This window comes from Amaranthus tricolor, chromosome 3 (genome assembly GCF_026212465.1).
Source record: "Amaranthus tricolor cultivar Red isolate AtriRed21 chromosome 3, ASM2621246v1, whole genome shotgun sequence".
Lineage (NCBI taxonomy): Eukaryota > Viridiplantae > Streptophyta > Magnoliopsida > Caryophyllales > Amaranthaceae > Amaranthus > Amaranthus tricolor.
This window is the reverse complement of record NC_080049.1, coordinates 2,490,985-2,509,628: the sequence shown is the minus strand read 5'-3', so window position 1 is coordinate 2,509,628 and position 18,644 is coordinate 2,490,985. Positions and strand designations below refer to the sequence as shown.

Below are 18,644 nucleotides of genomic sequence, written 5' to 3'. Positions count from 1 at the left end.
ACCATAGTCAATACTCATTACCAATTATCTAATATTAAAATTAAGAATTAAGAACCCATAATTGTACGTTGTTAGAACACATTAATCTATAACATCTAGCCATGCTTAATTACAAATCATGATAATATATAAGAATTTGGCGCAAGTTCGTGGTTGAGAGTCTTCTATTTTATTCTTGTAAAAGGGATATCATTCTCACAATTTAACTACATATATAAAGGATTAATTCTCTCTTTTCGGTTATTTATAGAGTTTTTTTTACCTATTCCCGAATTAAAATATCATGGCATTGAACTAGTAAAAATAAATAAATTAGTAAATTAGCCTTTAAAAAGTACTATATTTCTCATCATACTTTGAGCCGGTCTTATCTCAATTGGTACAAGTATTGATTTACATACACCGATAAGACCGTGTGTTTGATTCTAACCTAGTCCGAATTCTCCCATCCCTCAGCCTAACCTTTAATAAAAAATAATAAAAGTTGCTATATAATGTTTACGAGTATATCATTTCATAAGTTTGTTGAGTATAAAAGTAATTCTATAATGTTAACATCCCCATGTAATGAATAAAATACTTCCATATAATGCTTGTTTCTCAAATTAATTAAATTTATTAAAGTTCGTATAAATTTAATATTCGATCTTGAATAGTAAATCAACAAGCTTGTAAATAGAGACATGCCAACTCTTGATGCATCAAACATAAACGAAAAAATAAGGATAATTGATTTGTGAAATTGTACTTGTGGGTTAGACTTGACAATTTTATACATTAAAACTATATCAATATAAATGTTAATGATTTGATTAAAACACTATTTCGAAGTACCAACTTGAACCCAACATCTTAAAGAATGGTCTATCATCATCATACTCCATAAAAACTTGAAAAAAAATAGAGAAAAGATAAAAAACAACGCAAGACATTATAAGTTTGAAGACTAAAAATAGTATAATTTGCGAATTGTAAAGTTTAGCACTTTTATAAATTACAACCTCAATTTTTTTTTTTTGTGAATTACAACCACCAAACTAATTAAAGTTTACAGGCCAAAACACAAAACTCTGACCATTTTGGTGGTCGGAATTGCAGGTTAAGAAGTCAAATTTCTTTGGTTTTGGATTGAACCTGTAAATTTTGATACTTTAGCGGCTGTAATTCGTAAAAAATAAACATTGAGACTGTAATTTGCAAAAATGCTAACTTTAAAGTCATAATTCGCAAATTATTCCTAAAAATAAAGGATAAAGTTTAGATAAAAAACATATAAACCAAACAACAAACATGTTAAAGGATAAAGGAAACTAGATATGAATTTGATGTCTCCAACAAATTTTATCTCTAATCAATCCCTCTAATAAGTGAACTCAATGATGTCGATCTTAATTTGCTATCCTCTCGAGTCTAATCAATGTGGGTGCTTCATTGTGTAATTGTAATACTTTGCATCGATTGCAAAATCCAAAAAATAAGATGTAAAATATCATTAAATCGTCATAATCAAAATGACTATAAAAGAAAATTTGACCCTAAAATGTATGATTAGGCATGCATCAAGCGTTTGTATCTTTGCTTACATCAATCAACTCAACTCTATATCCTAATTTTACCCATTGTTAAATTAGGGAATCAATAACTTTAATCAAAACGTACAATATGAGAAATTAATTAGAAGAATTATTGGATAAACTTGAATAAAAAACATCCAAGATCTTTAACTTTGAGAATCATTAATTTTCATGATAGAGTTGTTCAACAACATATAACAAGGACTTCCTTATAACTACAACAAAATATAGTTTGTGCGTAGGTTGTATTTACATTTCATAAAATAGAGTACACACCCTCTTATATAATATTTTACGGCCCGTTTGGTTAGTGATATTAAAAAGTGATAATGAAAATGATTTATAGTGTAAAATTTCATCAAAAGTTTCATCTCATTATCATGGTGATGAAACTTTGATCACAAAAAAAGTTTTTTTATTTATAAATTTTCATTACGACCTAATAACACTTCTTCCAATAGTAATACATTGGAATGAATTTTATGAAGAAAATGAGATGACTGAAGTTGGACAAGCATGACTATCAAGGTAGCCAAGAGATTTTTCATCTAAAATTACACTAGTTTTCATTTCCATTACCATCGTTTATTACCACCTAACAAACGGGCCGTTCGTAGCATATATTTAGTGATATTAAATTTAAATATCTAAAAGATAGTGTGTATGGTGATTTTAGAGATATTTATTAAACCCTTTAGCAGCATAATAAAAACCCCACTAAACTTTTTTTGACATTAAATTTAGTGTCATATTCCATAAATGTCGTTAAAAGCTATAATAATTGTTACATAACTCACTACAGGCCAATAAGTATTAATAAATTACTTTATAATGAAATTAAAAAATAAATCTAACAATTATGACTAGAGATTTAAATTAGTAACATTTTTTCATTATCATAATAATGACAATAAAAGTTAATTTTATTGTAAGGATATATATATTAGTTGTACTACTGACAACAACAAGTGTTGAATAAAACTTAAAATCTTTAACCATAGGGTTAAATCTAGAAAATTTGAATGGTCAACAATTGAAGCAAATAGATTAAAATTACCTTTTTTAAAGTGAAAATCATAGGATTTGGATTCATTAGCCAAATTCCATCATAGATTAGGACCTATTGCTTTCAATGGAGACAAATGGAAGCAAAATTTGCTTTTAACAAGGGACACTTCATTCATAAAAGTCTTTGATGCTTTTGCAGATTGAATCTGTTGAAATATGACCTATCCTATGGCTTAGGTTTGTGTAGGAAGCCAAATTATTATTTTTTTTAAAGCATCTTAAAACACCATTTGATGAATTGTCCCAAACATGTACAACCATAAATCCCTAATTTGGGCTTCTTGCCCATAAGATAAGGGTTGACACTTTTAAATAATGGACTTCTTAATCAAATCGCAAGTAATGATCATAAATGCTATCAAATATAATAATAGTTTAAATTACTACTATTTTTCAAATATTTTACGTCTTTACATACTATTTTTAACGACCTATTCGTGATCAGGATATTAATATAACTTCTTTTCCACCCTCTTAAAACATTTCTTTACACTCGTTAGAATGATAATAATAACATATTTATGATTTTTATAGTTATTATCAGGATGAAAAAAATTTTAATAACTTTTAAGTTGTTTGAATTGAGGATGTCAATAAAGCATTTCACAAACATCAATTCAACATTATTAAGATAGATTTTAATTTACTCAATTGAATTCAAAATACAAGTCACTTTAATTATATTTAGTGGCGAAATCCCATAGAGGTCAACAGCCGGCTCTCAAACCCTATTTTCATGATCTATTTTCACGACCTATTTTTTTAGTTTAGTACAAATAGATTTTCCAATTAGTATATATATGTCACTTGATAATCTAACACCTATGATTATCATATTATGATGATACATCTCCCTTGATATTTTTTCTTTTGTTTTCAAACTTTCATATATAATACTTTAATTCATAACTCCTAGAATATAATATGTGTCTTTTTATAATTTACTATTATATGATTATAATATTTTGTGATTTCAAACATGAATGCAAACATTATGGAATCGTTGTATCCATTCGAACTGAATGGACGGTCTTATAAAAAAAAAAATTATTTTTAAAAAAAATATTTTCCACTAAATTCAAGATTTAAAATGTCAATTTCAACACTTAAACCCCTACTCCAAGGCTTAATCTTTCATTATCAAAGGCTTAACTTTATTTTTTTACTACCTACTTCAACTCTTAAAACATTCATTCTAAAATTTGAAATGTCAATTTCAATCCACTCATAAAAAAAAATGTCAATTCCAAGTCTTAAAACTCCTACTTTAAGTCTTAATATTTCTTCTCTTATGACTCAACTTTATTTTTTACGTGCTTACTTTAATCACTAAAGTGTCAATTTCAAGACTTAAAAACTTTATGTCAAGACACAAAGTTCATACTTCAAGCCTTAATTTTAATTCATAATGGTTAAAATGACAACTCCAAAATTTAATATGTCCACTCAAAAAATTTTAAGTTGTAAATTCTAAAACTTCTTTTAATTTATTCAAAACTTAAAATGTTTATTTCAAAGTCTAAAATACTCATTCTAAACTAAAGTTGTTAAAATCGGGAATGTACTTGGAATCGTTCAGACCTGTAAAATCGAATCGGTAGAATCGAATCGTAGAATTGTACGATTCTATAATAAACTTAAAAATTTGCTATCTAGTCATTGATTCACCTTAAAGGTTTAAGTTTATTAATTAAAGTTAAGAATGAAATAGAAAAATATTCAATAATTAGTTTAAATCTTCATACCTAGATGAAGAAACTAATTTTTTTTTTTAAATTATGATGATCGATCGTTAAGTTGTAAGAAAAATTGGTACATAAGAAAAATTTATAAAATTAAAAATAAATGTGTAGAATCAAATCGTAAAATCGTGTTATGATTCTATCTCTACAAATTTTATATCAATTAGAATCGTAAGATTCTACCAACTTAAGATTCTACCTATGATTCAAATCGCTCGTTTATTTTTGGATCGTAAAATCGTAGAATCGTGGAGCAAAAGCGCAATTATAGTAACCATGTTCTAAACTTTAAAATGATAACTTCAAAAGTTATTTTATAAAAAAATTTTAACTTGTTTTGAAAAAAACAAATATATATTAAATCGTCAGCTAAATTTATAAGTGATTGCATGTGTTCGGTCGTTTCACAAAAAGTGAGAAACAAAACGAACAAAAACCAATCTTAAAATTTAGATTTTAGTCCAAAAATATCAAAGGTGAAGATATCATGTCAACTCGATTGGGGTTGACTTAAAACAACAGATATTCTAAAAAGCTTACTTAATCAACAAAAGGAGCTAGTATAGACGCAAATACACATTCGAATCCGTCATTTGCTATTAAGATATGATATTGTATTATTAATTCATCTTATATTCGTTGGGAATTGATGTGATTTTGCATCAAAGTCATGCTTATGCCTTTAAAAAATAATTTGAAGTATAGCATTTATGAAAATATATTCTGATTCTTTTATCTTGAAATCTGACCTATGAATAACGTATATTTCATGCATTTATTTACTTCTACTGGTATGGCAAATGATAATCACATTCATCTACCTACTGAGTAAACAATTCATTACCAATAGACATCAACAAACAGTAAAATTCAACTCATCAATAACATATATTTTATGTGTCAATTAATAATTGGTAATTTACCCACTAAATCAACAAATATATTTTACATCCACAACCCCTAATAATTCACACTTTCGTATTTGTGATACTTAGTTTACAGCCAATAGGAGTCCGGATATCTTACGGGCGCTGATATGAGCTCTTTTTTTTATTCCAAAGTTAGAGAATCTCATATTATATGTAAGAGGGCAAAGGGGAATTAAACTTCCTATAGTCGGTAAGAATCAAAACCCCATCGTATGGGTGAAAGGAAGACATAGAAAAAACAGCAGATTGGTATGAGATAAAATAAAAAAATGTTAATATACATCTGAATTTGATGTGTTAAATTTGATCTAGAACAGCTGAAACAAAAAATTAAGAGGCTTTTAATATTTATTTTTCACTAAATGCTAAGGCATCCCAAAAATTAAGGGCAAACCTGATACAAATTGTAATGCAGAAGCCTATGAAAGAAAATGTGGTACAAGGCAATACGAATTAATCTACATATTGTGCAAACGGAAAGAGACTACCTTCAGACTGAGTTCTGTCTGCGATAATATTACATGGAGTAAGAAACCCTGCCATGAGAAAACCAGAGAATGAGAGTAAATAAAGAGATATATACATAACTCAACCAAAATGATAGAAGTATTAGCTATGGAACCAAAGGCGATGATAACATTGAAGTTACGGTATGATAATTTGTAGGGGCGGAGCAAAGATTATAAGGCCCTTTGCAATTTTTTTCGAAATGGGACCCTTAAGCCTTAACAAATTATTAAAGAAAATTGCATCACGTATAAAAATAGTTTACACCAAAATGTATAATTACATGTTAAAATGAAATAGTTTACGCTTTAATATTCATTCAAAAACCGCAATAATAACACAAAATTCATCTCATAATCAAATGATTCAATAAAAAGCAAAAAATTAAGCATGAACTGCAAAGCTTGATTATAAAAACAAAATGCATCTTAAAACTAGTTTGAGGCCCCTAATTTTTTGGGCCCTAAGCATCGGACACCCAGAATGTGCTTAGAACCGCCCATAATGATTAGACTACAGCCTTCGGGTGTGAGGTAGTAGTTTTTTTAAATAATGGAAGTATTAGACACAGAACTTGTATTTGTGCATTTCCCTATTTCATGTTTCAATCTGCCTTAATCTTTTTCCTTTTTTTTTTGCATCTCCAACCTCAAACTACTGCAAATCATATAAAGTACCTGAAGAAATGTTGTCTATGTGCCACAAAAGGGTTTAGAAGCACCATCAACTACCACATTAATCCACAGACAAGATCAGCTAGCGCTGGGGCAGAAAGCTTGTCTGGTCTCATCATAGAACCAACTGTAAACATAGAGACATAATTACTTAAGTCTCACGACAAATAGAAAACATTAAGAATATATAGATGCCAGCATTTGCAGAAAAGTCCCTTCTAAAATGTTTCCTTTTCTGAAAGAGATTTTACTAGGGAGGGACGTGGGTCATCATGTTGTGGTAGGATGAAGCTCCTCTGATGCTTTTATGTACTTGCTAACGACTTACATAACTTAATTGATTCAGTGAACAAAATGCGTTTTAGCATATTACTGCTGCTTTGCAGTTTCCAAGTACAAAAGCATGCCCCTCAGCTACTTGCTCAACTTTATTGGTATGAGTTTTAAAGCATTGCCAACAATTGCAATTCTATGAGTTGCAAGTTTCGTAGTTGGTGTTATTTTGGCAAACAGGTATGGCATATAAATGTTCCAAGGAAAATCAGGAAGAAAAACATGCAGAAATTCAAGCTCCCCTAAAAAGTTCACATCGCATCGGCCGCAATTCAAGTCATTACTCCGTTATAGTCGTTTTCTCAACACCGCGACCGTTTCTGCAAATGCATCCGCACCGCAGTTTTTTTTACATGCCAGAAAATAACACAAATACTTTTCAATTTTAAAATAATTCTGCTTTTGGGTGTTGCACTGTTATGTGTGTAGTAACAGATCATGAAAGAATTTAATGCATGCCATGTAATTTGTCTTAAATGTAACATTAGCATCTAAAAATGAAGATACACATACTTGCGTATAAAAATTGGCAGGCTCCCGTCTTCCGTTGAAGAGATTTTATCATTTGTCTCAGCTTCCTCCCCAAATTTTCTGAAAGGAAGCACTTCACACGGGCCTTGAACTAAACCCGCCAACACGTTGCTATCATGAGTAGACTCATATACCTACAAAAGATTAGAAAAGTATGACCACTATCAAGTTCCAGACTTTAGACATGCACTAGCTATCATTGTGAACGTCATTACTATCTTCATACAATCATTAGCAGACTATACTGTAAGCTTCAGTAGTCGAGCAAATGGAAAAATAATATGTTTATAACGAAATTGCGTAAAAGAGCACCTCATTGCTTTGCGGAGCACCAGGGCGGCCAACCTCCTCCGGCAAGTCATCAGGAAAATAGCATTTGTGAACAACAAGCCATTTCAGGTTATTTTGACTATCCTCCCACATGCCCTGCAATATAGCAGAAGAATTGAAATTAAATGGCGGACCAATAATTTTCAGCTGAAAAATAAAGATACAATACGAAGGTTTATGAGGATTATTGACAGCACAAAACACTATTTTTACATAATATTTTATACCCATAAGTCTCCAAGATCTATGTAAAATAAAACAACTTGCCTGGAGTTTCAAAGGTGTCAGTTTTCCTTTTTCAGAACGAAAAAGGGCATAATCCTGCACTTGGTATACCATGCCATTGATGCGACAAGACCGAAAGAACTTCCTTTTGTCCACAATTCTATCTTCATCGCCAAGCCAGTAAACATCATGCAAGCCACTCTCTGAAGCCTCAGCAAGATCTTTAGCCTGGTGATTAACTCTTTCTATATCAACCAGACTTTTCACATCATGATTTTCATCATTGGATGGACGAGTATCAGTAACTCCATTGTTCTCGATGTGTTGTACTGGAATTGCAACACCATCCAACACCTTCTCTTCAACATCATCTTGATTGCTCGACGAGTGCAAGTCATCAGGTTTAAAATTTTCTTGAGATATAACTGAAGTTCTGGGCTCTGTCTCAGACATCAATCTGTCTTCAGAAGGTATTTCAGCTTTTGTCTGCTGAAGAGGATTATCACTAGCAGAAACTGATAAAGAGGCCTCCACTGCAGCTCCTGTGGTGTTGTTTAGGGAATGTTCCAGCTTAGTTTCATCATCCTTTACGCTGATGGATATGTCATTTCTAACAATCTCATTTTGGTGTCCTAGAATTGACTCAGATGATGGTTCATTATTTTTAATAGCCTGGGGGTGTACTTTAGAATCTTGGCTTCCGTTCGTTGTTGCATTTGGATGATTCAACGGAGGGTGTATATTAGAAGTTTGGCTTTTGTTTATTGTTGCATTTGGTTCATTTAACTTGCCTACCACAGCCACCACCTTCTTTTCTGAAGGCATCTGAACTCCAATCATGGAGGAAGCAGCTTTCGGGACATTCATATTTCTTGTAACACGGCCATACTTGGGAGGAAATGGTTTTCCATGGCTCATTGACAGGCACCTAGGACAATGCCACTCACCTCTAGGAAAGCTTTTTGCATTGTATGACTGAAGACACCCCAAATGATAGCCCTTCTCACAGGCATCACAAACAACCATGTTTTCCACATCACTGACAGCCTGCTTGCAGAACTGACATCCTAGTGGTCTATTCATATATTCCCTTGAAGGAGCAGTCCACACAGAACGCTGAGGAAGCTTTGGAGTCAGAAGCTTCTGTACTAATCTAGATATATCAACATGGTGATTAACAGGTGGAGAAGCACGAACAAAATGACTGCCTTGATTATGCACAGTAGGTGGAGTACCACCAGCCGTCTGATTGGCAACAGGCCTTGAAGTTTGAGCAACTGTCTGCTGCGTTTGAGCAATAACTGCCTGTGCTGTTGGATGCGGAGAGCTTCTACTAACATTACTGTCAATTCTCACAGGTAATTGATTTGATACTGTATTTTTTGTTCCAACATGCATTGAAGATTGAAGCCGTTGATGTGCAGAAGAACTCACTGAAAAATAGCAGGGATAAATTTGTAGCAACTTCAAATGAATTAAGGTACCAAAAAAAAGCAAAGATGGTAATTATCAACTAAACAATGAAATGAGAACCAGAAAGATCAACAAGAATCATCACCCCATCCCAGTTTAAACTCTAATTTCAGATCAACAAAACTACATTACTAATAAAAAAAAAGGCGAAAAAAATATTGAACTTGGATCAAGGATCCATAAAACAATCATAAGCACCAGCATTGTACTTTGTCACAAATACAAAAGGATCAAACTAGTATTCCTTTATGTAGTTTAAAAAATCAGAATAAGATTGAGAGGTGAAAGATGAAAGCTTCAAATGTATGCTACTTATAGATGTCCAGTGGGTACCCCTATTCCCTACACAAAAATTAAAGACATATGACATCTGCAAAGTATATACATGAAAGTATAGGCGTAGGCGTGGGCGTAGGCGTGGGCGTGACGTTTTGCGGGTGGGATGGGTACTCTTGTATTCATACAAGGTTTCCAGTTTCTTCCTTGCTGTGACCTGTAAGTTCCTGTTTCCCCAAACCATCGATGCTCATGGAACAAGGCTGCATTCTAATTTGGTTTCATTCAATATTTTCTTTTACAATACTATAGTTTAGTGAATACTGTTTAAAACTTGTTCATTTGTAAGTATCCTCTTTCCTAGAATTGGAGTTGTCAACTCTTATCAATTAGATGTGTGATTATATAATCTTATGCAACTTAATGCATGAATTTCCGATTCTCAATACACAATACATATACATTCTAGAGGCAAAGAAATATCAGAAAAGAAGTAGACATCGAAGAAAATCTAACTGACAGTTGTTCAAAAACACAACTACCGAAACATGTTGAATAGCTGCACAGATAAACATCCCAAAAACTTGATTGCCAGACCTAAAACATCACTTGTGAAAAATAAAAAAAAAAACTGAGGATTATTTAGTTTCATTTTATTTTTAAAAATGTTGTCCACATTAATCCTTCAATTATCATCTCCACCCACTATTTCTATCACTTTATACACATTTTGCGGTAAATTGCAACGGTTGACAACGCTTAACTTGTTAACAGAAGTAAGAGCATCTCATTTTTTCTGTTATTATCATCCCAATTATAAGTTCATAAAAAGTATTAATAACAAGCCTTCTGATATAATTCTCCCCTCGTGCTTTTTCTCAAACTCTTTCTCCCTCCCCACTTAAAGAAAAGCAAATCCTTTGCAGTTCATATCCAGCAAACTTTTACTCATTGCCATGATACTGAAGTTTTCCATAACAGAAAAATCAAGGGTTCTTCCTAGTTTCTATCGACCTCCACTTCGAAGCTCTTGTTAGAATACTAAAAGAAGCTTTTTTTATTTTATGCAGTTCTACTGCGTTAGTGCGTCAAACCTAGTACTTGGATCCTACAACATTTGATGCAAATCTCATTGTCCGCTTGCTTCGGCATCAAAAAGTGCTAATCATACAAGCATCTGCATAAATGTAAGTCATATGCTTGCCGTTTATATTTCCATTCATTCATTTCCCTCAGATTTTTTATGTCATGGAATTTATCATCCCTTACATACCAACTCACAATCTAAAAATGTGTCAAGATATCTCTTTTCACTCACACATTATACTTTCTTTGTTAGTAGTTGCATTAGTATTAAAAAAGGAAGATAAAGAGAGGAGTCAAGTGGAGAATGTTGGAAGAGAGAGAAAAATGTGAGATATAAAGTAGGAGAACAAACTGAGAAACTGTATTGTTAGTTACAAAATAGAATTGTTGTAAGCAGCAACGGATATGACATCTATCAATATGGAAAGTGTTGAACTAAAGAGAAACATAGGAAAGTAGCTTCTAAAACATGGAGGATGTCGATTTTCATGAGAGTGGGTTGTTACTAGCCTAGGGGAGATTTACCGGTGAGCTGATATACATCATATTGAAAACTTGGCAATTATTTGTATCAAATAAATTTCAACCAAACCTCAATTACTAAAAACCAATTTGAACACAATATAATCTACATTTCCAAATTTGTTATAGAACTTCATTATTTACTTGGATGAAACAACAAATTGTTCAATAAAAAAGATACTTTTGAAAATGGTAAACTTTGATTACTACACCGATATTTTTTTTACCCTCTCCCAAGATGGAAAGTGCTGAACTCAAAGAAACACAAAAAAAAGTAGCTTATAATACATTGAAGATGTTGGTTTTCATGTGTCAAGGTCGGTCCTGCCCCAGGAGAATATGATTTACAGACAAGCTACTATACATCAAATCAAAAACTTCTCAATTACTTGTTTCAAAAAAAAGTTCAACCGACAATTACTTCTCATATATTCTATTATTATATGCTTAAATTTATTAAAGTTCAAACTTTGCCAAAAAAAAAAAGTCCAGCCAAGCAATTACAAAAATACAAAGGGAGTATAACTAAAGCTTTTGAGAAATTCATGCATTTGTAACTGCAATAAAAAAAGTAAGTCATAAAAAACAGTATAAACAGATGCAATCAATACAATCAACAGAAATATTATATATAAGTTTATATATGCAGTCAATGTTTTCTAAATAATCAAGATAGAAATGCAACCTGGAACATTAGGCAAAGACGACCCGTTATGAGACCTATCAAGTATGGTAGGTACCCCAGAGGTGAAATCCTTTCCTATATTATTCAGCATAGCTGAAGAGCTAACTTGTTGGCGGACTTCAGTGCCAGGAGGGTGAAATCGAACAGGGGTAGAGGCTGCTGAAGAGACATTAACTGCAGAAGTAGGAGGATGAAAAGTTCCCGCTGATACAGGCACATGACTCACCTTATCAGATGAGAACACATGGACATTAGAAGGTAACCCACGATTCTCATTAGCAGCAGCACTCGCAGTTTGTACTCTCTGAGATGGATATGAAGCAGGCTGAGCAGCAAACACCTTTGATTCTTCCATCTACAAAAACATTCAAACAAAGAAAAGGTAGATTAGATCAAGTTCCGAGACTAACAATTTTACATGTATCACTAATCTAACCATACTCATAAATCTCAAAGCCATCTCCACAAAAAAAACTATACGAGCAAAAGCTGACCCAACCTGCTACCCGACCCGAACATGACCCAAAATAAGTGGGTTTGAGTTTAGACTTTTGATCCAATTAATTAAATGGATCGATCCGACATGATTTGTTTACTAAATGGATTACGTTAAGAACAAAATTTTAAACCTGAAACGAGTTAACTTTGAGTCAAATCAATCACTAAAATTATTTTATTTAATGTTTTTCTATTTTTCCTAGTAAATAAAAAATAAACAACTCATAACTAAAAGTCTAAAATTGAGGGCTAAAATATAAGATGCAGTCATTAATAAAACCATAAAAAAAATAAAAAAAAAAAAAAGTTTTTAAATGAGTTAAGTTGGTCGAAATCAAATCAACTGTTAACACTTCCGGTCAGGGTGGTGATTTTCGACCCAATTAACTAAACAAGATATATTTGGGTAAAGGGGTTTCTGACCCGTTTATATATAACCCTGAACCCAACCCTAACCCAATGTGATTCACCGACCTCAATGTTATAAATTTATATTCACCAAAAGGTAATTCAAAATACAGAATTATTATATTATAAAATTTATATTCACCAAAATAGTCAAATGCCACTCAGCATCCAAGTGATTGTTGATTTGTATAGTGTAATATTGTAATATGATCCAGAAGAAAAGTCAAAATAATTAAGGCCGTTCTTGGAAGTCCCAAAGTTGAGTCAGTTTGAGCTCAAAGATAAACATAATTTACTAGAAGTAAAGAAACAGTTGCATCATAAACATGAGTTGAACAAAACTCCTGCACATGCGGTAATTGAATAACCCTAACCACTTCTTCTATTTCAAAACAATTGAACGACCAACTAATACTCTTGATTCTCGTTTTCCATTACAAAAGGCAATGAATAAAGTAATAAAGACTCAAAACAAAGGTGAGTAAACATATGAAGCTAAAAGCAACCATCCATGACAAAGGTATTGAAAACTAAAGATCGACTTATCTAAGCATAAAAAGACTTTGACAAAAGTTCAAAGACCTAAAAGACCCAAAATTACAAGTTGAACCCGTCATACAGAATTATATCTCAAAAGTGGATGCACTATACAAAGAGCAGGTATCCCGATACCTGAGAAACTCTAGTTAACTAACAGATCAAAAGCATACTCGGTCCCATTTACTGATTTATATTTTCCTAACCACGCAGATTAAAAAATCATAAAAGTCAAATAAGCATGAAAAGTTAAAAGCAATCACTCCTTGCAATGACATTCAGAAAGTTTGAAATATAAACTTTAGCCAATAGGTGCATTCAAACAAAAACCTACTGAAAAACATAAAACTAACAGCAATAAATTCAATGAAAACATCCCAAGTTAAGGGACATCAAACGTAATAAGTAATTTACCACCACTAAAGATGGCAATGAGCAATAATTCTATTTCATAATTGAAAAAAAAAATCAAATTTTGCTTTATGTAGGCAACTTATCTCTATTCACTGCATTTTGAAATTTTCTATTAACCATAGAACTCCAAATTTTCCTCGAATTGCTACTAGTTAACAGAATGAGTTAAATGGCATCCTTTTAAGGTAGTTAGTTGTGCAGTTAAAACGATTAGATATTTTGGAAATACAAGCAATCAATCTAAGGCCTTTAATTGGTTATTAATTACAAAGTACTTAATTAGTGAGAATAAAATGAAAGAATGCGGTGAATTTATTACAAATTTACAATTTCTAACTAGAATTCACCATGCAATTAACATAAAGTGTCTAAGAGGAAGAAATTTCAATTAACCAAAGTCCAACAGCAAAAAAATGAAAAATGTTTAATATATAAATAAACAACTTTGCTAGAAGGCCGGTGAATGCAAAAAATACGAGAAGAGAATTCAAGTGTTCCATCACAAGAATGCTATGTTACTCGAACTCTTCATTTCACCTCAAGTATCGGTATTGTTGGATCCTTTGATATTGTTTTAACACCCTAACACTCCAATTGGACCAAAATTGTAAAACTATTTCACAAAATAGCCGACTCCAAGTGTCCAACACTTGGACAGGTACACAAGTCCGAGTAACATAGCAAGAATGAGGGCCTCCCATCTATTTTCTATAGCCATTTGAAAAGCCCTGAACATTGAGAGCATCATTCATATGCCTTCTTTAAAGTGCTGAATTACTTCTAAAGCTAGAAATTGCAACTTCTTCAGCTCACTCAGTTAGTAATGGGTCGCTAATAAGTTTGAAGTTGTATAAGAGAAGAAAGCTTCTATAATTTTAAAGACTGAAACTTTACATCATCCTACAACAAGACTTTCAAGCATTGAATTGTTGCTTGAATTCTTTAAATGAAGTTGGCATTGGTCATTTTGGTGAAAAAAGGGTTGGTGGTGAGATTTTAATTGAAGAGTAAATATATAAGGGAGTAAATATATAAGGGGGTAAATATATATGAGGAAAACAAGGAAATTTTCACAATTCAAGCTTTGTGTGAAAAAACATGGTATAACGGAAAAGGCAATTGTTAGCAGTTTCGTATCAATTTCAGGAATTAAATTCAGAGTTTAAAGATAGTAATCTATGAGATACATTCTAAAAAAATAGTAATTTCAGCAAAATGTGTTTAGTAATCGACAAAAAAAATACAAACTGAGAACACATACTTGGGATTAAGGATGGATTTACATGTATACTTGTAAAAAGCTAGTAAGACTTCCTCCACAAACTTATTGCTATTAGCTCTTATTTCAGCATATCAAAGAACTACAATTGTATAAAAATCAAGCATATAATTATAAAGTCACCTCTTAAACTCACATATCCATACTCACATTGATCAACATTGTCTTACTCTCATCATCTTAATCTCGGCATGAAACCACAAACAACAAACATAAATTCAATTACAAGACTAAGTAAACAGTTTAAACAGCAAAACTGAACAATTACATTGGTCAAAATAAAAAAAAAACTCACCCTGCGTTTAGCCAAAGCAATCCGTTCAGAAATAGATTGTTTAGCAGGACGAAACCCTAACCGATCCTTCAAACGATTGAGCCCTAAATCTTCCATAATAGCACCAAATGCTTCCATAGGAACAATATCTTTCGGAGCCAATTCTTCACACAAAGCAACAACTTTTTCCTTAGCTTCTGCCATCATCGTTTTCTCCAAAACCGTCGGTTCTTTACCACCTCTCATCCTTCCCATAGCAGACAAAACCAAAACAATCTCCGCAACTTTCTTCAGCTCTACTTCTTCACCATTATCCTCCGTCTTCCGTTTCTTCACCGAAATTTCACCGTCATTATCAACCTCCATTGCTGCAACCTCCATACCAGACGATTTCTCAATCGCAGTTTTTTCTCCACCGAGATCGTCGGGAATCTGAAAATCTTTATCCATGATAAGACGAAAACAAAGAGAAAGAAGGAGAAAAATGTTCAAGTACCTGCAATGGAACAGAGAGATTAGACACCATTGATGAGAATAAAAGGGAGAGAAAGGAGGAAAGAAACCCTAGAGAGAGAAGGAAAGGAGGGAAAGGGGAAGAGAGGGAAAAATTTAAACAAGGGGAAATTAATTAAAAAAAAAAAAAAAAAAAAGAGGATTAAAATGAAAACCTTATTGGCGGGTAAAATAACAAGTAAGAAATAGATGAAAGGTTTAATGGTGTTTTTTGTGATTGAGGAGAGCGGAAGAAGAAGAGAGATAAAATAAAGAAGCTGGGTTTCAGATTGTTAGACTTTAGAGAGAGAAACAACTTGTGGAGACTTTTTAAAAACATTTTTATTTTTATTTTATTTCATTGTTTCGGTATCCGGTTGGTTATTTCGGGTGGGTTACGTTTATGATTCTTTATTCGACCCATGATAGAGGAAGAAGCCCAATTTCTAAGAGAATATCAACTTCTTCACTAGTGTTTATTGAGTTTGTCTCACTGATATACTATTTATGTTATATTTTTCACCGTAAGATGGGTCTATATAAAAGTTTCATTAGTAAAAAAATGTGAAAAAAGAAAAAAACAATGAAAATTGTACGGTGAGACAGCCTCAATATATATATATATATATATATATATATATATATATATATATATATATATATATATATATATATATATATATATATATATATATATATATATATATATATATATATATACTCTTTCTATCTCACGGGTTTACTATATTTTTAATTTTGATTATCCATCCAATGAAATTTTTTACATTTAATTTTCGCCATAATCCAAACAAAATTGTTTAATTCTAACCACACATTTAAATTATATTTTCATCTCATTTACGCATTTCTCACACTTTTCGATAAAATCACACATTTTTACTTATTTTTATCCACTTTCTTAGTTTAGCACAAACTTTGCTCTTGCGGAAATTGCTACATGACAAATTGAGTATTTCACTTTTTATATGTATATGTATTTATGTGTATAATATATATGTATATATACCATGTGTATCGTATCCATATATATGTGTGTCAGTGTGTATTTAAGTTTTTTTTTTTAATGTGACAGCATCATATTAATTTTAATAAAGTAGTTTTTTTTATTTTAATTAATATTCAATATAAATCAATCAACATATAAAAATAGAGTTTGTATATTAAATCAAATATAAAAACAAAGTCATATAAATTAAATTAAGTTTAAACTTATATATCGAAACAAAAAACCATATAATTGAAAATACCTTGTATTGGTACATGTTTAACACTAGATTATACAAAATGAGTATTTTATTCCATCTCATCATCATCATTCTCATAATAAAAAACACCATTATCCAATATTAAATCCAACAACACCAAAATTTAATAAAAACAACATCATGAACTCCAACATCAACACAAACAACAATAACAACCACAATTCACCTACAACTATGGTTAAGAATAACAATATTGATTGTCAAGAACAACAACATCAATATAATAATGATCAAAGCAACAATTAGCACAACCATAATCAAGAAATTAATGATCACAATGCTCACTACTCAACAACTATAATACAACAAGCATAATGAGTATAACTAGCTAGCTAGCATGGTTATTAAAATCACAATTTTAATCTACAATTTTATGATCTAAAAACAAGCGCACGATTTGAATTGTAGGTAGAATCACAATTTCTTCATTGGTGTGCAAATTTTATTTAACCGCAAGCGCACAGTGTACGTGTAATCACGGGTCGAATACAAAGAAGTTAGGACAAAAAACTTGCTAATTTCGATTAATTATATTGCTTAAAGAGAAAAAAGTTTGGTTGCTTGTTTTCTAACAAACTACGAATGCGATAACAAAAAATGGATTAAACTATATGATAAAGTGATCTTGGGTGTCGGGAATCCCCTAAAGTCTTGTATGATCAAATTCTCATTAGTGGCTATGAAAAGTCGGATTAATCACGTGGTCACACATGATCTTATTAATCTCAAACTCTCGCTCTGTTGATTAACTATTAGATTTAGACCTTACTAATTCAATTCTCACACGCTAGTTTTATTGAACGAATTAATAAGAATTTAACTAAAATTTACCCTAAAGCAAAGTCGATCCCAAACTCACACGCTAGTTCTGTTGACTAGTACAACAAAGCATGTTTAATTTAGGGTTATTAGCACAATTCAACCACTTTAATCCTAATTTCATAAACACATTCAAGAATCAAATCATACTTGACTTATAGGTTCAAACCCTAACCCTAGAAAATGGATTTACTCACTAATCATGGTAAAAGCAATAAATACAAACCCTAGGATGATACTAAACATGACTAAGTACGAAATAAATGATAAGTTCAAGAAAAACAATAATTGAATACCAAAGGACACAACAATTAATTTAAAGAACAAAAAATGAAGAACAAACTAAACTAATTTTTTTTATTAAAGAAAGATTAATGACAATAACAAAGGTTCACTAATGGAAGATTAAAACTAGTATAAGGAATTAAAAACAAAGGAAATTAAATGCTAACGAAAACTTACAATGCTTGAAGGAAGATTAATGATGAAAAACTGAAAATTAAATGTAATACTAAAGAGAGTAATTAAGTTTAATGGAAGGAAGAAGGAGAGAAGAAGAAGAAGAAGAAACCCTAATTAGTTTTTTAGGGCCTATTTATACTAATAAGGACTTAACCCTAAAAGCTAAATCAAAGATTAAAGTGAAAATCTCATATAGCAAAACAGTGGCCCAAAGCCGAGT

At 31.5% G+C, this 18,644-nt stretch overlaps 1 protein-coding gene across 2 annotated transcripts; it reads right to left on the bottom strand.

Moving 5' to 3' along the window:
- Window positions 1–5,543: 5,543 nt before the first annotated feature.
- LOC130808094 (uncharacterized) lies at window positions 5,544–16,165 on the bottom strand. 2 transcript variants are annotated; one of them, XM_057673542.1, is made up of 8 exons: window positions 16,034–16,165; window positions 15,387–15,861; window positions 11,956–12,310; window positions 7,956–9,346; window positions 7,671–7,784; window positions 7,341–7,492; window positions 6,498–6,621; window positions 5,544–5,849 (listed from the first exon to the last, which is right to left on the bottom strand). In XM_057673542.1, the coding sequence occupies exons 2-7, from the start codon at window positions 15,813–15,815 to the stop codon at window positions 6,573–6,575; spliced, it is 2,490 nt and encodes an 829-aa protein (XP_057529525.1). In that variant the 5' UTR covers window positions 15,816–15,861; window positions 16,034–16,165; the 3' UTR covers window positions 5,544–5,849; window positions 6,498–6,572. The 2 variants fall into 2 exon arrangements, with proteins under 2 accessions (XP_057529525.1, XP_057529526.1); XM_057673543.1 differs by lacking the exon at window positions 6,498–6,621.
- Window positions 16,166–18,644: the final 2,479 nt, after the last annotated feature.

Coding starts and splice junctions, on each gene's coding strand:
- LOC130808094 (XM_057673542.1), bottom strand. CDS start 15,815: ATGGATAAAGATTTTCAGATTCCCGACGATCTCGGTGGAGAAAAAACT. Junction 12,311..15,386: donor TTGCTTTGGCTAAACGCAGG/GTGAGTTTTTTT, acceptor ATGTTTTTGTAG/ATGGAAGAATCAAAGGTGTT. Junction 9,347..11,955: donor GTCTTTGCCTAATGTTCCAG/GTTGCATTTCTA, acceptor GCTATTTTTCAG/TGAGTTCTTCTGCACATCAA.